At 38.3% G+C, this 23,456-nt stretch overlaps 1 protein-coding gene across 3 annotated transcripts in view; it reads right to left on the reverse strand.

Annotated features, from left to right (window-relative positions):
• grid2 (glutamate receptor, ionotropic, delta 2) overlaps positions 1 to 23,456 on the reverse strand; it is a 614,241-nt gene that overhangs the window by 220,987 nt on the left and 369,798 nt on the right. For all 3 annotated transcript variants that reach the window (XR_004895179.1, XM_031309308.2, XM_031309309.2), the window contains exon 4: positions 17,369 to 17,574. Coding sequence is in view for 2 of the 3 variants with exons in the window: in XM_031309308.2 (XP_031165168.1) it covers positions 17,369 to 17,574 (206 nt within the window). In the remaining variant the exon portion in view is untranslated. The remainder of the gene's footprint in view (positions 1 to 17,368; positions 17,575 to 23,456) is intronic.

Below are 23,456 nucleotides of genomic sequence, written 5' to 3' on the forward strand. Positions count from 1 at the left end.
AATATAGATGTCAGATGCTCCTGTTAAAAGCTACTATATTGTTTGTGACCATTCAGCCATACACAGTAAGAGGCTTTAGGAAAAGAAAGCTTTCTGCTTTATTATCAGCTGTTAGCAAGGTGCTGTACTTACAGCTACTCTGTGGCTTCTATTGAAACAAGCCATGCTTTTATCTGTTTCTGCAACACAGTCTCACTCCCTACTCGTCAAATGTCTGACGCATGTTCAAGGACCCCTGGCGTTAAGTTCCAACGAAAGAGGTGTACATTTTGCGTTGCTTTTCAACGTGGGGGTCCGTCAGATAGACATTATTGTTAATCACTCACTGTCGGATATAGACGAAAGAAAAAACACGGCCCCTTAACTCAAAATCTGTGGCATTATTGGTATTTTTAGCCCAATAACCGCTGTTTTAATCAACATTTATTCACGAGATCTTATCATGGTTTATATGTATTTCTTTTAGTGTTATTTCGGCCAGGGAAGCTGGATTGCTTTGTTGTTTATTGATATTTTTAAAACTATAACGCTACATCTATCAACATTTATTTAGATGTTATCATGGTATTCATTTATTTTAATAATATTATTTCGGTCTTATTACCGGTGAAATATTACAGTATGCTGTAAAACAGAACACTACGATAATGAGCCGAGCTGAGCGCATTCAAAGCCGATATCCCACAATGCAATGCGGGCATTCATTCAGAGAATCGCACAGCGATCAGCGGGTCTTTAACGCCAGTATTGCTTCAATGTACATATTTAATCAGTGGTTTTGTCACCAGCAACAACACGTTGCTCAGCTTTGTTCCAGTAAGGTATGCACCGTAATAACGTTTAAAAAAAAATCAGCGGAAGTGACGTAGTAATTACCGCTCCTTGTCTGTGAAAGAATGTTGCACGTTGTATTTACACAATAAAAATAATAATAATTAAAAAAAAATGTTTTATGCTAAGCACTCTGATTTGCCTTATATATACTATATAAACAACCTACAGTTGAGTGTTTAGAAATACAGCCTAATGGCTTGTTTGACTAATTTGCATTTGTTTTGACTTGTACTGTTGTGAAAAACAAAAAATAAACTATTTACAAAGAGAAGCATTTTTTATTTTATTTTCCATGCATCATTATTTAAAAGCGCAATTTTTTAATTTTGCATTTGATGAATGTTAATAGCAAAGACTAAAGGGAAAAAACATGAGCATATTTATGTGTGGGACTAGTAAGATTTAAAATCACACTGCATTATTTGTTGTGTTTTAAATGAATTACTTTTTGTGAAATAACAAAAAACATATTAATTATTATATTCAGAAGATGATCCTCATATCAATCACCGTGGTTACAGCTTGTAGCCATCCTAACCTTTGTAGCCTTTACTGAGAGACTACCTTTTCAAAACTAAGAAGGAACCAGTTTTAGGAAGCATTTTCAGGAAATTAAAAGGATAAGCAGATTGTTGCTGAGGTTTTTATTCACAGAGTAAGATGTATATAACTTTGTATGGGTATGTGTACATATACAACATGTGTTTGGGCATTTTTGGCACACTTCTACCTCAGCCTATACTGCACACAGACACAAGTACTTTTGCCTATTCTGCTGAAACAGAGACCTGTTGGCAGTGGTGCCATGCCAACAATCTCATTCAACCATTTCACAAACTGAGGAAAGGGTTGTGACATGGGTCAGAGGATATCAGAGGTCATAAATGATGAACCAATTAATCGGCTCTGCTCCTAATAGGCACCTTGGTGTTTATATGGACAACACCTTTGGCTGGAAGGGCCGTGTTGAAAGTGTGTGTTATCATTTAGAGCAGACTCACGGTGAATCAGAGGGTTTATGTTATACAAGGCTGCATGGCAATATCTAAAAACATCTCATTTAAAACTTGCTTGTCAGGTGACTGTCATGAAGGTTGTGGAGAGGAATAGAAACCAGTCTCTCCAGGCAAGCACAGAGAATATGGTCTGATCTTTATTCTCCATGCCAGATGAGCTCTTATCCTCTGGCAGAAGATATAGGGTACCCCAATGTAAACTTAACATTTCTAAATTATAGGCCTATTCGGACCTACCTCAATTAAAACTTTAAATAATGTTGCTTTAGGCTACAGGGGTTTTGCAATAGCTTCATGCATATAGGGTTGTGTGTTGGTTGCTCCTGTCACTGTTTGTGAAAGATGAGCAATAGATTGTGGCTGTGTGATGTGCTTCAGTCTGACTACATATCACTTTGTTTATGTTGTTTTTTATTATAAGGATATGTCAGCTTTATGATAAAAGTGTTATGTGTGAAGCATTTGAACGCAAGGCAAATATCCCTGCAGACAAAGTATCGCCTGCAAAGTCTCCATGATATGTAAAAATTAAAACATTGTCGTAGGACTATACCAAACACATCGTTGGAAAGGTCTCAACCTCGACAGTAACATATGTCAGTCTGAAGAGGATATATTACTCCTGCTTTGAAATATTGCCCTCTGAACCTTGAACCCAGTACATTTTTGAAGGCTTGTCATTTAACAACAGAAGGTGCTACAAACATAGGACCAGCTGTTATAGAAAGCTCTGGACCTCAGCTGTCATGTAGATATGGTTTGCAAAGTGTACCCACTGTAAGCACTGTTAAATATGGTAATGAGCTATTTTCACCTATTTAACGATTCCATTTTTAAAATCTGATGACACCAGTGTATTCCTCATCCCAAAAAAAACACCAGGGTAATCCAAAATTCTACACTGCCAACTTCTACTTATGAGAAATATACCAACATACTTTAAAACTACAACTCCCATAAGAGACACACCACAGAACCTGTTACAAAGCTAGTGCACTTGTAGTTCTTCCAGGGTGGGTGGAAGGACATGTTTGACTCCTGTGGTTTCTGCTGTCTGCCGTGAATGAGCTTCATTCCATTTCAGATTGCCACCGCCCGCTGGCCGGCCGAGCAAACAGTACATGAGACAAATACATGAAACTTATTATTATTGTTATCTTCATTGTTTAAATCCTCAAATACAACGTTAGACAAAAACATCAATATTACGAATATTATGTATTTTTATCTTCTTATCCGCCGAGCAGTACGTACTACGTCACTTCCGGAGTCTTCCACTGATTTTTTTAAACGTTATTACGGTGCATACCTTACTGGAACAAAGCTGAGCAACTTGTTGCTGGTGACAAAACCACTGATTAAATATGTACATTGAAGCAACACTGGCGTTAAAGATCCGCTGAATGCCCGCATTGCACGATATCGGCTTTGAATGCACTCAACTCGGCTCATATCGTAGTGTTCTGTTTTACAGCATACTGTAATATTTCACCGGTAATAAGACCAAAATAATATTATTAAAATAAAGAAATGAATACCATGATAACATCTAAATAAATGTTGATAGATGTAGCGTTATAGTTTTAAAAATATCAATAAACAACAAAGCAATCCAGCTTCCCTGGCCGAAATAGAACGAAATAATAACATTAAAAGAAATACATATAAACCATGATAAGATCTCATGAATAAATGTTGATTAAAACAGCGGTTATTGGGCTAAAAATACCAATAATGTCACAGATTTCGAGTTAAGGGGCCGTGTTTTTTCTTTCGTCTATATCCGACAGTGAGTGATTAACATTAATGTCTATCTGACGGACCCCCACGTTGAAAAACAACGCAAAATATACACCTCTTTCGTTGGAACTTAACGCCAAGGGTCCTTGAACATGCGTCAGACATTTGACGAGTAGGGAGTGAGACTGTGTTGGTTTCTGCGCCTTATCCCCAAGTCTCCCAACCATGATCATCTCCCAATTTGTCCTTCAATGCACACTCTCTCTTTGCCTGTATTTTATCTCACATAAACTGCCCCTTTTCATTTCTAATGTAATTATGCTTTATCTCTCTATGTCTATGATTCTCCCTTCTTTTTCATCCTTTCTCCTATCTTCCTCTCTCCCACAAATCCAATTGCATTACATCTTCAATTGCATAAATCCCATTAGGAACTGAGCACAGGAATAACCAGAGGATGCAACAGCCCTACATGTTCCATAATCGAAGCAGCGGAAGTATAAATAGGAAAGGAAGGGTGGAGGGAATTCCTTTATCATTTCTCTCTAAACAACACAGTCTAACTTCTGTTACCTATCTCATGAAGAATGTATAGTTGTGTTGTGTTCGTAGGTGCGTGTTATCATTTGATAGAATGACCTGTGACCTGTATTGAAACCAAGGTTATAATCGTTAACGAAAACGAACTAAATAACGAAAACTAGGTGGGAAAAAACATTGTCGTTAACTGAAATAAAAATAAAAACGAGGCATTACAAAAAAATGATAACTAAACTAAAACTGCAATGTCTGTTTGCAAAACTAACTAAAATAAAATTATCGAGTAAATGTCCTTAGTTTTCGTCTTTGTCAATGTCTTTCATAGAGCAAATAACGTTATATCTTTCCGACCATGACATTTCCTGTAGACATGTATAGTTTCTGACTGGGAACGCAGAAATTCCAACATTCCATGTCAAATTGAACACAACATGTCCGTGCCCCTTGCCTGGCATCATGGCGGTACCGAAAGTCAAAAGAAAGCGACAGAGACCTATTTGATTATGACTGTGTCAGATAAAGTCAAGTTTTTTATTTTCCCCGAAACAGAAGCTACATGGCATCGATGTATGGATACAGGGCCAGGCAGCATGACGGAGACAACCGCAGGACAGAGAACACTACAGGAGGGCTTTCACCGGCGACCCGATAGCTGCTGGTTAGTAAATACGCAGGAACACCAAAAGCGGGATGAAGCGTGGGTTAATATATGTATTGATACTGGGATGTCTACACAACTGTGTGACTCGATTGACTTCTAAAAGTTCGCCACTTTACTCGAACCAAAGTTGAAAACACCTGTTCATGTATGTCTTCTTTAGTCTGTTGGCTATTTAGGTTTTTTTCCTGGAACACGTCACTTACACATTTTGTACTTACTGTGGCGTCTTGTGTAGACTGTTTACATATTTATGACCACATGTAGGCTACATTTTATGTACTGGTGTTATGGTTGAATACATTGCAAATACATATTTCTAAAATTGTATGATGTTTATGTTGAGTTATTATTACACAATACTTTTTCTGACCTTTTTGAATCCCCCGAAAAAAATAACCCATATTACAAAAAAATACACTAAACTAAATAAAAACTAAGCTATTTCAAAAAATAAAAACTAAACTAAACTAGCAAACCTGCTTTAAAAACAAATTAAAACTAAACTGAATTTGAAAACAAAAAGTCAAAACGAAATAAAAATAAAAACTAATAAAAAATGCAAAACTATAATAACCTTGATTGAAACCCACACAATGTTGAATTTAAACAGTTATGCAAGAGTGTGTGTGTGTGTGTGTGTGTGTGTGTGTGTGTGTGTGTTGCACAAGAGAGTGAAGGGAGATAAATTAATAAAGGCAAGATAAGCTGATCGATGTGGAAACATGGTGTTGAAAGAGTAGGGCTCTAAAGGATGCTTATAGAGCATATAGTGCATGTAGAGTGTGTAGGTGAGGGAAAGAGTGTGTGAGTGTGTGTGTTGGTGCATTTGTGAGCGTTTGAGTATGCAGCAGGGAAACGGAGTGGAGAGAGAAAAAAAAAACAGATAAGCACATTGGCAAACTGAAAAAAGTGTAATGACAAGCTCACACAAACACCCATGCACACACACACAGACACAGACACACACACACACAGACACACACACACACACAATCTGTATCATCTCTAAAGTACTTACTGGCATCCCCATTAGTGGCTGTACTAGCGGCAGTCAATAGCGCTCACCTTTGGTGCTCCTTAAAACACACACATACACACAAACAGCCAACCTTTCAGTCCTTTAGCAGTAATGCTATATAATCATTGTGCTCCCAGCTCCATGTGCACAGATATAACCTTAATGTCATTGCGCACACACAGACACGCAAACAGACACACACACACACACACACACACACACACACACCCTGTTGGTTGTTGAGATAAGAACATAATGCCATCTCTGTCTGGTGATAAAGTTCAAGGAGAGAGCTAGAGCCAAGCCCTTGAAGTCCCCTTTAACTGGACTGGAAAATGGAAGGCAGAGCATGCTACTGTATCTCTACCTCTTTTTCTCTCTAGGTGTCTTTTTTGCGTGAATGCATTTATTCATATACTTTTTTGTTTGGTCATGATCAGGTTATGGCTGATAATGGCCCGACCAAACAGATGTGGGGGCACAACATGTCAAGGTGTCCTTGCATTGTAACTCTCTGCCATCACTGTATGAATGTGTGTGTACATGGGTGAATGAGAGGCAGGTGGCATTGTGGAAGCAGCATCTGGGATGTCTCTTTTAACAAAAAGACTAGTGAATCAGAAAAAAAACAACAACTTATGGCTGTTACCCTCTAGTTTGGAGTATAATATCCAATTACAACTGTGGGTATGGGTAAGTGTGGGTATTCTACACATCCACACTTCTATTCAACTATTCTACCAGGCACAGATGCACTGCGTTCTGGTTTTGCCGTGGTTGTGTTCCTTCCTCTGTAATCTCGCATTGCCAGAACTATCTCCACAGCGCTGTGCAGTAAGCTCTGGCTACACTACAGATACATTCTGGGATAGGAGAAAAAAAACGCTTTGAGTGTTTGCATTTCTTTAATTATTACAATCTTCTTGGGTGGTTCTCAGTTCCGGACGCAGTGATGGTGGCTCTGCAAAATGGTCTCAGAAAGGAACTTGTCTTAGTGGAACATTTGCATCCCGCAAAAGAAAACGCCACATTCAATATTAAATGAAGGTAACTGTTTACATAATACAGTAACGTGAGCTATTTAAATTAGCTGGATACATGGTTAAACATACTTTTCTCTTACCAGGGTATCATGGTGTGTACTTAGTCCATAGCATCCTCTCCAATTAGTCCCAATAGATCCCAGTTAGATAGTAAATGCCGTAAACATATTATTTGTAAGTCTTTAAGATCAGTCCCCGAAAGAACCAAGCAGGCCTGCCTTGTTGCACGATCCAAATATTCTTCAAAACATGCCGTTTCAGCGTGTAGCTTGCTAGCTCAAAGTTCGTTGTTGTTTCCCGTAGCAAACGGAGTTTGAGAACAGCAACACACAGAGAGCGGAAGTTAAGGCACATCTGGCGCCTGAGCCATGCGCTGGAAATGTACATCCTTTGATCCAGACTACATCCTCTGCCTTGCATCATACCTCACCGGGAGCGTTTCAGATGCAGAGTGTTTTGCCTGCCCTACTCGCATATTTGGTTAATTTGGTCATTTTTCCTGGATATGTGTGCTTTCTTTATTTTTTAAAATTGACCTAGCCATTCTACTTCCTGCCCGGTCTGTGCAAAACCCTGCAGCTCCATCAAAAATAGACCTAGCCCGTATTTGGGTATTTTTAGCAGAACAGAGTTGAGAGCTGCTTCTGGGTCGCTTTTGGGACATGCTGCGTTACAGCTGGTGGAATCACAAGCATTGCCTTGAGTGGCTGCTATTGCTCCAGTGGCCACGGCATCGGCATAACGCAGCACAATCGCGCCAAGTGGAGTTTAGGGGTTACACCCTCTTTCTACTGATTCCGCAAACTATGATTGGTCTGGGTCCAATGGGTAGTCTGCTATGTCTCTCAGGCTAAGTAAACGAAAGAGTTTATGAGTCTGTGATCCCCTAAGCTAACACAGTGACCAAAAATATATATGCTGTCTGACCCCTCCCTAATATTTCTGACATTTTAGAGTAGTTTGATTGACAAGATGTTTGAAATGGATTTAAATTAACATTCTTGGCAAATCATCATGCCATCATGGTTGCTACCTACATAACTGTGTGTGAGAAGCTGACATATGACTAACACAAATAAAACATTTGATTTGTTGCGCTTCTGTTATCAACAATGTTGTTTAGGCTAACCACTTTCTATACAAATTTGTGTATGTGCTTTTAGGGAACTATACATGTTAGAGCTTTTAATTGGCGAGTCTACAGTATTTGTGTGTTTGATGACATAATCTAAATGCCACTTTCTGGAAGATAGAATCCATCAAATATCAACATGCAGCACATTACTTTGGAAGACAGATTTGCTTCTGTGAGTGTGTTCACATTCATTCATTGATTCTTCTTTGTTATTTACGGCAGAGTATGCTTCTGCTTTCTCCCATCACCATTTCTCTTAACCTTTACTTTTCATTTGCTCTTTACACTCTAGATCATCCATTTATGTCTCTTTATCCCTCCTTACTTTCTGCCTTGCCCTTCTAAATCACTTTTCCACTGACCTCTGCCTAGGAAAAAGTACAGATTTCAAAGTCATAAAGGTCTGAGCCATGCATGTGAGTATTAATTGGAGATAAACGCAAAAGCCCTTAGCAATCTGTATTGTAGCTGATAGGAAGTCCATTAGTTTTTGAACTTTTGTAAAGTCAAGTCACCACATTTATCAATTGAAATGCATTTCAAGTCACCCTAATCTTTGTTAATCCCTACCCCTCTTTGTATCACACCTCACCCCGTCATTTTACCCACCTCAGTTGAACCCTCAACTTCTTTCTCTATCTGCCTACTTTCCAGTGTCACCCATCACTTTATTCTTTCATCTCTTCTCTTCTTAAAATTAACCTCAGTACTTTTCTGTCCACATTCTCCCTGTCTATCATTCCATCATGGACTCGTCCCCTCCATTTTACAACCCTCTCCTACATGTCCCATAATTGCATAGTTGGACATTTGTTCCTCATGCTCCATTGCCAAAGCAAAGACATCACAGGAATGACGCACAATCTCTGTGTGTAACGCCAACATGAACAAAATCTTTAAGTCAAGGAATTCAATCAGACTACCCACAAATCATCATTTTAATCATTGTCATTTTCTACCCTTTAATTTATTCTGACAATGCCTGGCCAACCCAGTGCCCTCTATAGCTTGTTAATGTGGGAAAGGTTCAGCAAAAGTTTGCTCTCTGTCAGTAAGCAAAAGCGGAAGCACAGAGAAAGACACAAAGGATGAGAGGATATTGAAGATTGAATCGACCACACTGAATCACAGTGTTATATATTTCCATGTTGCAATGTCTCCAATTTCCCTTCAGTTTAAAAAGACATTGATATTTGGTTGAAGAGTCCTGAAATACAGCTATTCTCTATGTAAGAGTACTGAGCATAATTAGCAATTATCAGTCAGCCAGATTATAAATCTACACTAAAGTTATTAAATCATCACTATCAGAAGGATACAAGGCACCCAAGTATATGAGAAAAGAGAAAACACACGTACAAAATGGTAAAATAAGATTAGATAATACTGTTAAATCAATTTGTCTCATATATCGCAGACTGCAAGCTTAAAATGTCTCTTTTTTATTTTTAATATAACAAAATACAATATAATATAATATAATATAATGTGTCCTGCAGAAAACGTTATCCTTTTTTGACAGTAATTGACAGCCCACATTGTCTCTCACAAGGATTTATTTCATGGCCCTTGGGACCAAAATGAATCAGAGGTAATTCATTATAAATTGTGGAAAATTCATGCACAGGGTGTTGATGAGAAAATACATATTCATCAATGGCAGTGGAGCAGGGCAGAATCACAGCATCTGATTTAAGGCTCCATTAGCAGTAGAAGCCTGCTAATCCCGACCCCTCAGGGATGATTGTAGAGAATGAATCAACATTTATTTTAAAAGTTGATCAGATCGGTATGAAAGTTTCCCAAAAAAATTTGCTCAGCACAAGACTGATTTGACACATAAGAGAGCATAGTTTTGACTGGTACTTCTTCACATCATCATCTCGCATCACTTTACCTGTGGGTGGTGATGCAACTTTAATTTAAAAATTCTAGCCAAGTCTTGCAAGAACATACAGTACTTTAGAAGGGTCTCCAGACACACCAGTGTTCATGTTTCATACTATATTGTGGGTAATAGTCACATAATGACACAAGAATGACTTGAAAGACAAAACAAAAAAATCAGTGTGCATAGACAAGATGCGTGGTGATGATTTATTTAAATTGAAAAATTCTTATTATTTAACATGACTGACGTGCTCCTTTTTTCCAAGACTTCTTGTTTGATCAAACTCTAGATTTTACAGTAACGTGTAGAATACACATGTGTGGACATCAAAGAAAGGGGACAGCCAATCACAGAACACCCACACCCACATAAACACATTCAGGATGCCAATTTAAGTTGACACTCATATTTTAACAACTGCACAGCTGTTGAATTAGTGAACCTGTCTTGTACTGTTGTGCACATTGGATGTAATTCTCACCATATCTAATCTCTATAAACAGATATCTGCATATGAATGCAGAATCTGTAGCAGTGGCGGTTCTAGACCATTTCAAATGGAGGGGCCAGGCTGGGGTACATGCGATTTTAGGGGTACCAAATATATTAAGCACAAGTGTTACATACCACCAACCCTCCATAGGTTTGTTTCTACAAAAGACTAACCATACCTAGAGATTGGCATGTTTTTATGTTGGTAAGCCTAATAGCTGGTTTGATTTGCATTGAGAGATGATTTTATGGAAAGTACCCCATGCCAATCTCTAGGTATGGTGAAGGGTATGTGATGATGTGGGGCTATTTAAATTCCAAAGGCCAAGGGAACTTTATCAGGATGCATAGTATCCTGGATCCATGAAATAACTGGCCTTTAAAAAAAAAGGTCTGCCTGCCTCTATGGGAATTGAACATAGGGGTGTACTCACTTATGCCCCCTGTATTTTAAGGAAGAACATTTATTTATTCACAATACATTATTCATTCACAAAGAAAATTGGTGTCCTTAAAGGTTGGATTTTTCCTCATTTTTTTTAATTAAGCCATTAAGATCAATTTCCAAAAGATGATTTTTTTATTCCTCTTTTTAGTCAAATTTAGCATGGGTGTACTCATTTATGCTGAGCACTGTACAGAGATAGAGAGAGTAGAAAAAGTACAATCCTGAAGCTATGACAACAACTCAGTATTTTTTTTAAAACACAGCTCCTAGCAGAGCCATCCACCAAACAACAAAATCCACTGAGTTAAATAACTTCCAAGTTCCTTATGTTCCAAATGCCTTTTCTTCAGGCTATTCCAGACGTGGGAGGAGAGGAGCCTAGATCATAGGGACTTCATATGCCATTTCAGACAGAGTTTGGGGAACTGTCAGAAAAGAAAAATTAAATAGACCTGTATGATCCAAGAAACATACTTAAAAAAGATGAAAGCTGTACCAAGTTGGTATTACATAGCAATCTGAGATGTATTGACATGTATATGTTTTCATATTTTGTGGAATATGCAGAATGTCTTAGTGTATTTTCTCTGGGTCATATGGAGCTGTCACTGAGTCTCCCCATGTTCTGCTGACTTAATTATAATATGCTCTTACATTATATAATCTGTGTCCTTCTCAAACTCAATATCAGCTCCATAATTGAGTATTTTCTGGTTCTTTCAGGCATGAAAGACAGTGGACAGCAATGAGAGCAGGCTTTGCTTCTATAGGCAAAAACTTCTGCAGTGGATACAAGCCATATTCAGTGGATACATTATTCAACATGTCTTACATAGAGTATTTTCCTTCATGTTTCATTTGCGACATCTGTCATATCTGGATTAATTTCCAACTCGTTTGATGGTCCTTCAAGTCAGAAATGTCAGTTAAAGAGAAAATAGTCCCAAATGGCACAACGTTCTAAAATTTTAACGCTTTGAGATCAAACGACAAAAATAATTTTTCTTCTTTCGTTCCATGTAATATAAATGTGTGTGTGTGTGTGTGTGTGTGTGTGTGTGTGTGTGTGTGTGTGTGAGAGAGAGAGAGAGACAGAGAGAGAAAGTGAGAGAGAAGCCTAATTCGGCTTGAGCAAATTTTGACTCTTGGCAATATTGTCTGATTTCTAATACTAATACTTTTGCTCATATAATATTCGTTCAGTCATTATTTCAGGCTACTTCTGCCAAGAAAATGTATGATTAGTGGCAAGTAAAAAGCACTGACAGAACAATATTGTTTTTATGACACAACATCCTATAAAAACCAATGAAAGGTTTTCTTGCAAATGAAAGGATGTGAAAAGGCGGTGCATCTATCAAGTCATATTCTCTTCAGTTTAAGCTTTCCTCAAATCCCACTGTAATAGATACTGACAAAGCAGAAGTCAAAACCATTACTGATAACCTGGTTACAGCTTAAGCATAATTCATGGTTAGAATATGAATATGTATGACTTTATACTGATGGATTATGTACTGCACTCTCTGTTTTTCTGCTTGGTGTTTTAGTAACTAAGCATCACATGCATATTATAATCATGAGAAAACTTCACAGCTACAATTGTAATGATTTGTAATGATTTGCTACTGTAATGATTTTCTTATTGGTCCTTTATGAGCTGAGTAAGTCCAGGAAACTTAGCCATTCATTTCTCATGACAAGCAATATTTGTAATAAGACAATGGTCTCAGGGCAGGAAAGCCACTTTGCTCTTCTGACTGGGGAGATGTACTGTATGTGCCAGCAAGGAGCCAGTGGCTGTTACATTCACCCACATGTACTAGACTGAAAAATGCAACAGAGCAAGAAAATGTTAAATAATGCAGAAAATTGAATAGGCATTTTGGTTCTGAGAGTATATCCGTGTGCTTGTGTGGTGAAATGCATGGATGTGCATGGTGGAAGACATTCTACTGAGAATCAAGCAGATGTTGAATTAAATTTCCTGCTGGGCTCACATCACAGCAGGGACATAAAACCCATAAATCACAGGAAATCAAGGACAGAGATTCATAATAAAGTCACAATAATGAAGAGATGAGCCAAGAAGCTCATGATAACTCTTATCTTTCATCACGGTTTGGCTCAAAGACACTCTTTCTCACATTTACGGTTTTCCATACTCTGTCTTTATAGGTGCAACCATCAACTGACATACAACACTCTGTTATCAACCTATTAGTTCAACAGAATCTGACTTCTGAGTTCATCAAGCACACACGCTTTACAGTCCATCATGCTATTTGACATGAAAAGATGATTTTTGTGTTCAACAAAGTTATACATTGAACCAATAATTTTGTTTAACAAAACTATCAACTACATTATAAGCTCTACATTTAGTGCAGACTCAACAAGTGCAGGCTGTTTTTAAGTTAGAACTTTTCACAATGACCAAATAAACAATAACCAGTGACCTGCAGTTTAACAAATTACAGTATATGATTGTTCACCACATTTAGTTTTAAGATCTTTCTTTATGCACTGGATTACCTCCTCAACTTTCCTCCTGTATTTGATCCTGTTTGTTTGATTACTTTGTTTGGATAGTAGGGACAATTACAGGGACTAAAACGGTTTCAGTGAACCTATAGGCATGTGGTTATTGTTGGAAGACATAATTGAAAAAAAAAAGTTAAGGAAGCTTAGATTTAGGCACTTTCTTCTTGCACTCTCTTAATTTTCTTCCATCCTCTAATCACTCTTCTCGAAAATTTGGAAATGCTTCCAGTTCACATCTAACATCGGGGCCTAACGCATCTGGATGGGAGGTGCTCTCTGTGACAAATGACCTCACAAATAACTTTGATAGAGAAAAGACAAGGTCTCAGTCATCTCTCTCTGTCTCCACATGTCTCTCTGCCTGCCTGTGTCTGTCTTTGAGTCCTTGTATCTGTCTCTTTCTCCCTTACCCCTCCTCACCATCTTGCCAGGGAGAGAGAGAGAGAGAGATGCGATCATCAATCTTATCCACCAATCTTTACCATCTCCTGACACTTCATCTCAGAAACCTCTCTCCACTTGATGTCTGACTAAATTAGATTAAAAGACTGCTTTGTCAGGGGAGAGAGAGAGAAACCCTGGAAAACTAATTTAGGTTCCACTCACACACTAACATTGAGGCTGACACTTCCACATTGTATACTGTGATAGCTGAAGCAATTTTTCACACCTATTGTAGATCAGATCTCATTGAATGAATGAATGAATGAGTAATAATAAGGATGCTTGCAATTATCAATTTCCAGATCTTTTTTCTGTAGTTTATCAGAAGTATTATATTCTATTAAAATCTAGCACCCCAATCAACTCTGTTGTTTTGGGGGTTCAGTGAAGTAAATCATATGTAAAGGGACACAGATGACCTAATCTAGATCCACCCTGTCAGTAAAACTTAAAAGAAAACATTAATTGTGCTTTAAAATCTACAGTCTGAATTGTGAACTAGAGCTATTGCATGTATGTCTGATACATGTGGTGAGTGCATACTTAATAATGCACCTGTAATAAAAGTGATATTCAAAATAAGGAAAAAAACATACCTGCAGTGAAATATAGCTTTGAAACTTTTAAGCTTTATTTTACCATAGTTTTATCATAACATTTTGCCAATTTAGCTGCTCAGAGGCAAACATTTAAATAGTTTCTCCAAAAGAAAAATACGCACAGTGGCTAAACGCAATAAGGGATTATAGCCAACCGTCTATGTGCTCACTTTAGGTCTAAATAAGTGTTTTAGATTATATGACTGCACTCTGAGATTATCTGATTGCTTGTGTTCCTTGATTTGTGTGACTCTGTTCTGTTATAACATCACCTGATCTCAGCAATGAAAACACCAACATAACCAAAAAGAATGAAGACCAAAACTAAGAAAACAAGACTCAGACCACAAGAGATACTCATGTTGCTGTGCTGCTGCTGGATGTGTAAGTAGGCAGTTGACCTAACCTTGATGAACAAAAGGTTCATTGTTGTGAGTTTGTGTTGAAGTCTCTCTGCTCTCTAGTGGTCAAAAATCACTTAAATCAGGCTTAAAGGTTTCCTTAACACGTTCCAAGAGAGTGAAACCCTGAGACACATTGTCGTAGTTCTCTGGCCAGCACAGTGTACTGACTTCAGTGTGTTTCCATACTACACTTACAAGGCTAAGGCTACAAACAGACAGCCACAGGAACACGCTTATACAAAAAATACTGACACTAACACGCTCACAGACACACAATAACACCCCATATTTCACCCCCTCCCTGTCACGCCTCCAACCAAATTAGATTGTGATTGCTCTTTCTGAGGTCACTTTTAATTAAACTGAGATGAGAACATGACACATGGGATTAAGCCCCATCCTATCAATTCAAATTATAAATTCATAACTAATGCCAGAGCCTATTGCTTTCAACCATGACCTCCATATCATTTATGAATAAGAGCAAGAGGAACTCCCCTAATTGTCTTCTTCGGCAGAGATAAAGAGCAAGACAAGAGGGGGGAAGTGTGTGTGTGTGTGTGTGTGTGTGTGTGTGTGTGTGTGTGTTTGCGTGCACTTGTGTGAGTGAGGAAAGGGAGTAGTTGAACACACATATGTAAGGAAATACATATATCCAATATTGTGCTATAAGCCATTAATACTGACTTGACTAGAAAGAGAGAGAGGGACCAGAGGAGCAGAGAGGAAGTGAAGAATATCATCTTTTATGTAAAACAATGTTATTGTGTTATTTACACTGATTTAAGTGCTCTTGGATACACAGTTTGTTGCAAGAGTGTGACATGCAGGCTCTGCATGCACAGCAAACCAACAATCATTATCAATTTTAATCAATTTATCAAACAACCAAAGCAGGCCCCGCTAGTCGACCACAACCTGCAATTTAGAGGAAGCAACATGCATGCATTATTAATATCATTCACTTTAGCCTGGATTGATATTATATGAATACAACGGTGTCATGTCAGTCAACCAGTGTATTTCTTCCTAATTCCCCTCTCCAAAATCACTTCAGAAGAGTAATCACAGCACTTACTTGCTTTGGTTTTTGTAAAGCATTAAAGTTCAACAAAGACTGGTTCACATAAGAAAATTTCCTTTTTCATTTTTATTTTCTTTGTAGATGCACTCCCCTACAAAATCAACCCAGTAGTTGAGAATGATTTAGTATTTCTAAATAGGGCTATTTATGTCCTCTTGTAAAAATTTGTCTTTTTTTCATATCACAATATATATCGCAGGGAAAACAAATATTCCTAATCAATCAAGGCTATCAATCAATTAAAATATTCAATCATGATTAATCGCATGATTGTCCATAGTTAACTCGCAATTAATGGCAAATTAATTTACTTTAAAAAGGGATATTCATTTATATATTCATTTTAAGTTTTTTAATGCTCTTATCAACATGGGAGCAAATGCTTGAATGGAAGTTGCCTGGCTGCTGCAATCATTTTGCGTGCACTGTCAGTGTGCTGACTTTAGAAAGTGCTCAGTGCACGCGTCAGCGAAATGCCTCTCCTCTATTTTCATAACAGTCAAAGCATGTGACCGAAGTTCCTACTGTCGGTCAAAATAATGTGCTGTGACCCCGGGGTAACAGTGATTATGCTGCATTCCATTTACCTTGGAAGCCGGAGCTGGAAATGACGTCACTACCAAGTTAATCGCGTTCCAGTAAAACAAGTCGGAATGTTTGTGCTAGCACGGTTAGCCATTGTTAGCAATACCAGTTGATAACAACACATTACATTGTATTTTGTGCATACAAACATCGTAGCAACATGTCAACAGTACTGTGTGTACGACTGGTTTAATGAGACACAAATACGACAGAAGTGCTATTAAACTGTATATTACTACAGCTTTCACTACTGTTGGTGCACGGAGCAGCCATGTTGGATTTTGAGGTCGTCTTTGCTCGGGTTACTGTGAGGTTGTCCAACTTTCCGAGTCGGAAATCCGACTTTAGGAAGCGTTCCATTTCAAATTTCTTCGGAAATTTTGACTTCCAAGAACATATGGAACGCAACAATGTCTCTGGTAAGTGCATCGCTTAGAACGCATGTGCGTTAATCACGCATCAAAATAATTAGTGGCTTAAAAAGGAATTTGTGTTAACTCGTTATGATTGCGTTAATTTTAATTTTGACAGCACTGATATATATATATATATATATATATATATATATATATATATATATATATATATATATATATATGGCAGATACATTGCAGTGCTAGTGCATTCAGTTAAATGAAGTTTGACCAAGAAATCAATTCCAGTCCATTACGAGCTTCACTAACCCACACAACTCTTTTCTATTTCCGTATTAATGTATTTAGATCCACAAGATGTGCTAACCTCTCAATAGATAGGGCTGTAAAAGTATTTTTAAGTTAACGATACCTGGTGAGAAAAGCTTGAACTACTGTTACTTTAGCAGTAAGTTTTAGCAGTTTCTGTTTTTTACTTTAGCTGTTAACCGGAAAACATGGGAACAAAAACCTTACCTCAGTGATAAAAGCCTTGGCAGTAGCTGGGCTCATGAACAGCACGGCCCTGCGTAGTGTATCCCTGTAGCGATGCAGCTCTTCCACACGCATTGTTCTGAACAGACTTGTGATCATCATGTTGATATTAGATTCAACCTTCTGAAGGGATACGTCCATTCCCTGCTGAGAGGTCCGGTCCAGGAAATCCTCAATACCACGGATATCTGGAGAAAGAGATGGAGATAAAGGTGTGACTATAAATTTGGACGTACACATTCCTCTTTAAGAATTATGCAGAACAAAAGGAGGACAGGCAGAGAGATGGACATACACCTGCTCCCACATACAGATTTAGCACACACATTAAGACCATAACTGATCACTTTACACCATATTCTCTTCAATAGCTGATTGTTTATCTCTGCACGAATAGGTTCAGTATATATCTCAAATCATATATTGAGATATTGGTGAAATATAGGATATCTATCTCTGCTATGCTACTGCTAAATTAAAATAATGACCGATTTCAAAACCCTTACGGAAAGTCTTGACAATATATGAAGATCAGTAACTTTCTTCAGCTGAATAAAACCAACTCTGACATTGATGGTTGTGTTCCTTAATGACTAAAAGCCTTGACCAGTTCACTGAATATATGCAAGCATTTGTATTCTGAACTAAGAAGCGCAAGAAAGTAAGACCAATGCACATTTAATGTTCTTAAATTTAAATCTCAAAATGGTCAAACAAGTGATGCATTTAAACTATTTTTTTTCCCAATTCAGATTGTTTTTATTCTTCTATGGCTGCTTTAATACTGTAGTTATTTTTTTTTACTTTGATCAATTGAACTTCAGTCAGATATGGTCAGGGCTTTGTTGTGTTGAATATTTGTGAATATATGTGCTGTTAGAACAGGGCCACCGAGTGTTCCATTTTTACTGAATACACTATACATGTATATTCCTACCGGGACACTGAAAGAACAAATAATTCATGACACTGTTAAGAGTTTACCACTGTAATTATCTCTATTACGGTAAGAGTTATTTTTTTATGATAACAAAACCAGGATCCTGGTGTCAGTACTTGTACAGCCTGGAGTCCTCTATTCTTAATGAGCTACATTGCAGGTCAAGGTAATCCTAATTAAGGCACTTTGGTTGAAAACCACTGCTAATGATGTTGGAGGATGTGTGTGCATGCGCACCTGTGAGTGTGTGCAGTTATATAAAGCAACTACTAATGATGCATTTGATATGGAAAACGGGTGACACTGCCGTCATTGCCAGTGTCATGACTGAGCAATTAACTGGATTGATTAGACTTGTTAAGGGCAAGAGGGCTGAGGCGATGGTGTGATTGCATCAATGCCAAATTTTGGAGGTTTAACAACGTATTAAGAGAAGAGACAGCATGCAACAGCATTGATTCAGAAATAAATGAATTTGGAAAGAAGACAAACAAAATTCTGTGCACACATACAATATCAAGAATGCTGTGAGAGGTTAAGCAAGGACAGTGGGAGACATTTTGAAAAGTTTGTGTCAGTTATCATCACATCAACAGCTTTCTTTCATTAACAACATGGCATAGCGAGGAAGAACATTACAGCAAAGTTAGAGCAAAGTTACACTCTCTTATTTCTCTTGTAACATTTTCTTTCACACTTTCCTTTCCCAAACATGTACACAGCAGCACAGACATACAATACACACATACAGATGCACAAATCTAGAGGACAACAGCTGGGCACCCAATCTGTGTACAAGGGAGTTGTACATTTCAATCTGTGCATACATGCAGATGTGCATGTCTTGCTGTGTTAGCATAACATATAAGCAAGTGCTACATTTTAGCTTGACAAAATAATTATTTAAAAATATATTATTTCAGTGTATCCATGTCAACTCTTGTGTGTTGTCTAATAATTGTGACCTTGCTGTTGTATCTCTTGTGTTTGTGTGTGATGATTAGTAAGGTACTGTAGATGAGCAAACAGAGAGACATCGAGATGACATCTTTAATGACCAAACAACACAGCTCTAATATGTGCGGGAGCATAGAGTTATCAAGCCATTAAAGGCTAATTACTATTATTAATTAGCAAAAATAATAATGTGTGTTTTTTGTAGTAATTACTGTTCAACTATATTATCATTGGCAACAGAATCATCGTCACCAGTACTGTGACTCCTAAGCTACATACTGTAACATGAATCAGCTGTAAAAAAAAATAAAATAAAAAAAAATAAATAAATACTGAGCGGCTCACCTTTTCATCAATAGCTACAGTACATACAGACAGGCTAATACAAATTTAAGGTAACATGTAATATGGAATATGTATGACATCCTCACAGTAATCTCAGTACATACAGTAGCCATTCAACTGAGGTTCATTTCAAAGATGCATTTTTTTCAGTCAGTGTTTTAGTTTACAGTAACTCTGTCTTTCATCCCAAAAAAAGCTAAATCACATACACTTTCCCATCCTCATCAATAAACACCTAAGCAAACACAGTCAGCAAGATATATGGTTGCATAAACCCATACTGTACAAACATAAATACACTACACGCTCTATGCTTTTACCAGTCTAAGCAGATTTAAACTCAGTTCTTAAAACTCCATATTTATCATGGCACAGCCACTTTCATTCATAATGAATGGTGCCAAGCTACATAAACACAGTTACACTGTCTGGTTTATGTTCTTTATGCTAAAACAAAGAAAAGAAAACTTTGTAAATCAACAGAATCAAAAAGCTTTTGTCAACAGACAAAGAAATTAAATACTGTAGAGAATTCAAAGAGCAGAGTACTCAGTTTCTTTTTGTTACGCATTTTATGCATGTTCCTGTTTTAGTTTTACATTACTAAATAATTTGTGCCAGCCAACAATTGACCTGTGTCTGCAAACTTTGTCTTTGCTTTATGTCGTGTCTGTCTATTTCAGTGGCTGTATTACAGGCCTCTTTGTCGCCTTGTACCGGTTAGTCCACCTGTCAGCCATTTTCTCTATCTGTCTGCTTAACTGCTGACTGACTTGAGGGTTGCTCTGTCTTTATTTGCACTCATCAATCCTTTCTCCACACTGTCTTATAACCCAGGTTGTCTGTCTAATACATTCGCCTTGCTCCTCTGTGACGAGCTTAAAAAACAAACTCAACTGTCTCACTCCATACAGCTTATCCAAACTCACTAAAACACTTGTGCAAGCCATTATGTTTGACTTGGTTAGAACAAATGTGAGAAATACTAACATGTATAATATAAGCTATTAACAAGTATTTAGGAGCAACTTAACATCCACCAATCCCCCATTATAGTCATATTAAAAAGTACAAAACAATAGCATAATTAATCACAGTAAATAACAAAAGTCAGTTGATCCTTAGCAATGTAGCCTGTAGAAGAGTTCAGCTCTAATGTGTGAAAAATGCAGTGTTGGAATGTTTTATGACCACTACTAAAGTAGTTGACTTCCAAATGTGGACATTTACACATAAAAAAGCATCCTCATTTCCTCCATCAGAGTTCGGTTGAGTTCCTGCCTCCTGCTGTTAAAAGGACAAGGCTTGAGCATGTACTCCCCACTGCTGAAAGGATCATTGGCTGTCAGCTGCTTTCCATCAAGGAGCTTCAGGACACCATAGAGGATAAAAAACGGATAAAATTGCCACTGACCTTGCCAAACCAACAATCTGTTTGAGAAACATTCCTCTGGGAGACAGTACCGGTCCATTAACACCATGATCACCCATCACCTCAACAGGTTTTTCCTGTCATCTTACTCTACCACTCCTCCCAAGTCTGCCATGCAAAGAAATCCTCTTCTTAAGACATACTCCTCCTTATCCTCATCTAGTAGAGATGACTGTATTACTGCTGCCATGCTATTCCCTGCCACCTAAGTGTTTTTTGCAACATGTTTTCAAACTTTTAGAGTGTCTACATATATGACCCTGAGTCACTTCAGGATTTGTTCACTTTGTCACTTCACATACATTATTTTTATTTCAGAACCTAATTGAGCCAATGCACAATATGCCATGTTTTCTTTAAATGCATCCATACTGTGTACTACAATGTTGTAGTTTATTTTTGCAATATTCTAACTTTGTACCTCTCCCTTTCATAATAAACAACATCATAATTTAAATTACATGACAGCTTGTAAAATAGAGCTCCAGCCAAGACTCCGTACCTTCTCCTGTCTTCTAATATGCCATTGTTGATCATTGCTTTCCAAGTGTTCAAGTGTTAAGTGTATGGTACGGCTCCCTCTGTATCCCCCATTTCCCAGGCTTCCCTTCTTCCTCTCCATCCCATCTATCCTCCAAGTCCCTGGCTCAAAGTGAAAGCCATAGTTAATGTAGTGTAGCAGCCAACAGCACACAGGGATTTCACCTGCATGTACCAACCAGCTCAGTATACTGTCTGTTCAGAAACCCCCACACATTTCTCCCCTGCTTGCTTTTCCCTCATCCCTCTCTCTTCCCTTGGCTTTTCATTTGAAACCTGCCTTCGTTTCCCTCGTTTGCTTTGTGTTCTCTTGGGCTGAATCTCATTTTGAGAGATTGTAAAGTCCAAGCTGTTTGTCGGGCTCTGTGTCATGTGTAATGTCTGTCCTGTCGCATCCCACCAACAGTAAGTACAGCCTGGTCTCATGGCAGTTTGTGTAAATGTGACGTTATTTTAATCTATTGATACGTGTTCACGGAGACGTTTTTGTCAGTTTTTACGTGGTGGCCAGCACGAAAATGTGAAGTAATGTATTTCAATGGGAAGCATATTTCGTTGCCACAGCACAAAAATGGTAGGGAGTAATATAAAAAGCCGAAAATACGCATAGGGAGGTTGGTCGGGGTGGTGGATGGGTCAAACAACACAGGACTTTCACCCAGGCGAGCGGAGATCGCGTCCCGCGTGTGGCGCTTTGTTTCCCGGGGATGGTGTCCCCGCGTGTGGCGCTTTGTCCCGCGTGTTACTGTGGCGCGTCCCCCGTCCCCCGTGGCCGTCTCCCAGCGTATAAGGCGCCCTTTCCCCGTAAGAAACCCAACCTCCGCCACCCCGTTATTGTGGCACGTCCCTCGAGGCCATCTCCCGGCGGGTAAGGCGCCCTTTCCCCGTAAGGTTTTTCCTAAACCCAACCTCCGCCATCCCATTGTTGTGGCGGGTCCCCAGCGGGCCACCTCCCGGCTTATGGAGCGTCCTTTTCGGCCGCCTCCCGGCGTCCTTTCCCCAAGAAAATAACGTGACATTTACACGTAAAAAACAAGAAAAACGTCTCCGTGAACACGTATCAATAGATTAAGAATAACGTGACATTTACACAAACTGCTGTGAGACTGTGTTGGTAAGTACTGACACAGAAGCTAGTTCGGCTTTGTTACCGCTCTGTGACTACTTACACTTCCAGCTTAAAACCACAACAACTCTGACCCCCCATTCCGTGTTAGTACCTTCTTTTAAAGTTATTACATGCTGTCTCAGCTAGCAGTTAGCCGAATTAGCTGTTAGCTAAACTAACAAGGATTTACGACACTGCACGATCTGTTCCACGCTTCCGGTCGTAGTTGTAGCGGTCTGCAACTTATCTAGTTGCCAGGACTTAACCATATAGGCGGTAGATCACAAAAGAATCAGAATCAGAATCAGAATCTGATTCTGAAAAGTAATTCCCATATGTAAAGGACCTATTCTGTCCTTCTTGTTAATGGTAAGATATTTTTTGAAAATAAGTCAGTTGTGATTTGTTTATGCACTGCATAAACATTATAAAAATGTGCTATATAAGTGAAGATTAAAATCAGCCTCTTCTGTCAATATATTCACTGGGCACATTAGGCCATTAGTAGTTTTCAATGGGAAACAAATGATAGGAAATCTAAATAAAGCAGTTTCTGGAGTCTGCACTGAGAACATCCTTTTAAAGAGAGGATAGAAGGGAGGAGAAAACATTGATATGAACTTTGCACTATGAGAAAATGAAATGGACCAACAGTCCAAAAGGAGGTGTTAACACATCTGGTATCAGAGGAGATTCCCCTGAGTGTGGAGTAAGGGGGAAACATCAAACATCTGCAAATGAGATTCAG

This window comes from Sander lucioperca, chromosome 2 (assembly GCF_008315115.2).
Source record: "Sander lucioperca isolate FBNREF2018 chromosome 2, SLUC_FBN_1.2, whole genome shotgun sequence".
Taxonomy (NCBI): domain Eukaryota; kingdom Metazoa; phylum Chordata; class Actinopteri; order Perciformes; family Percidae; genus Sander; species Sander lucioperca.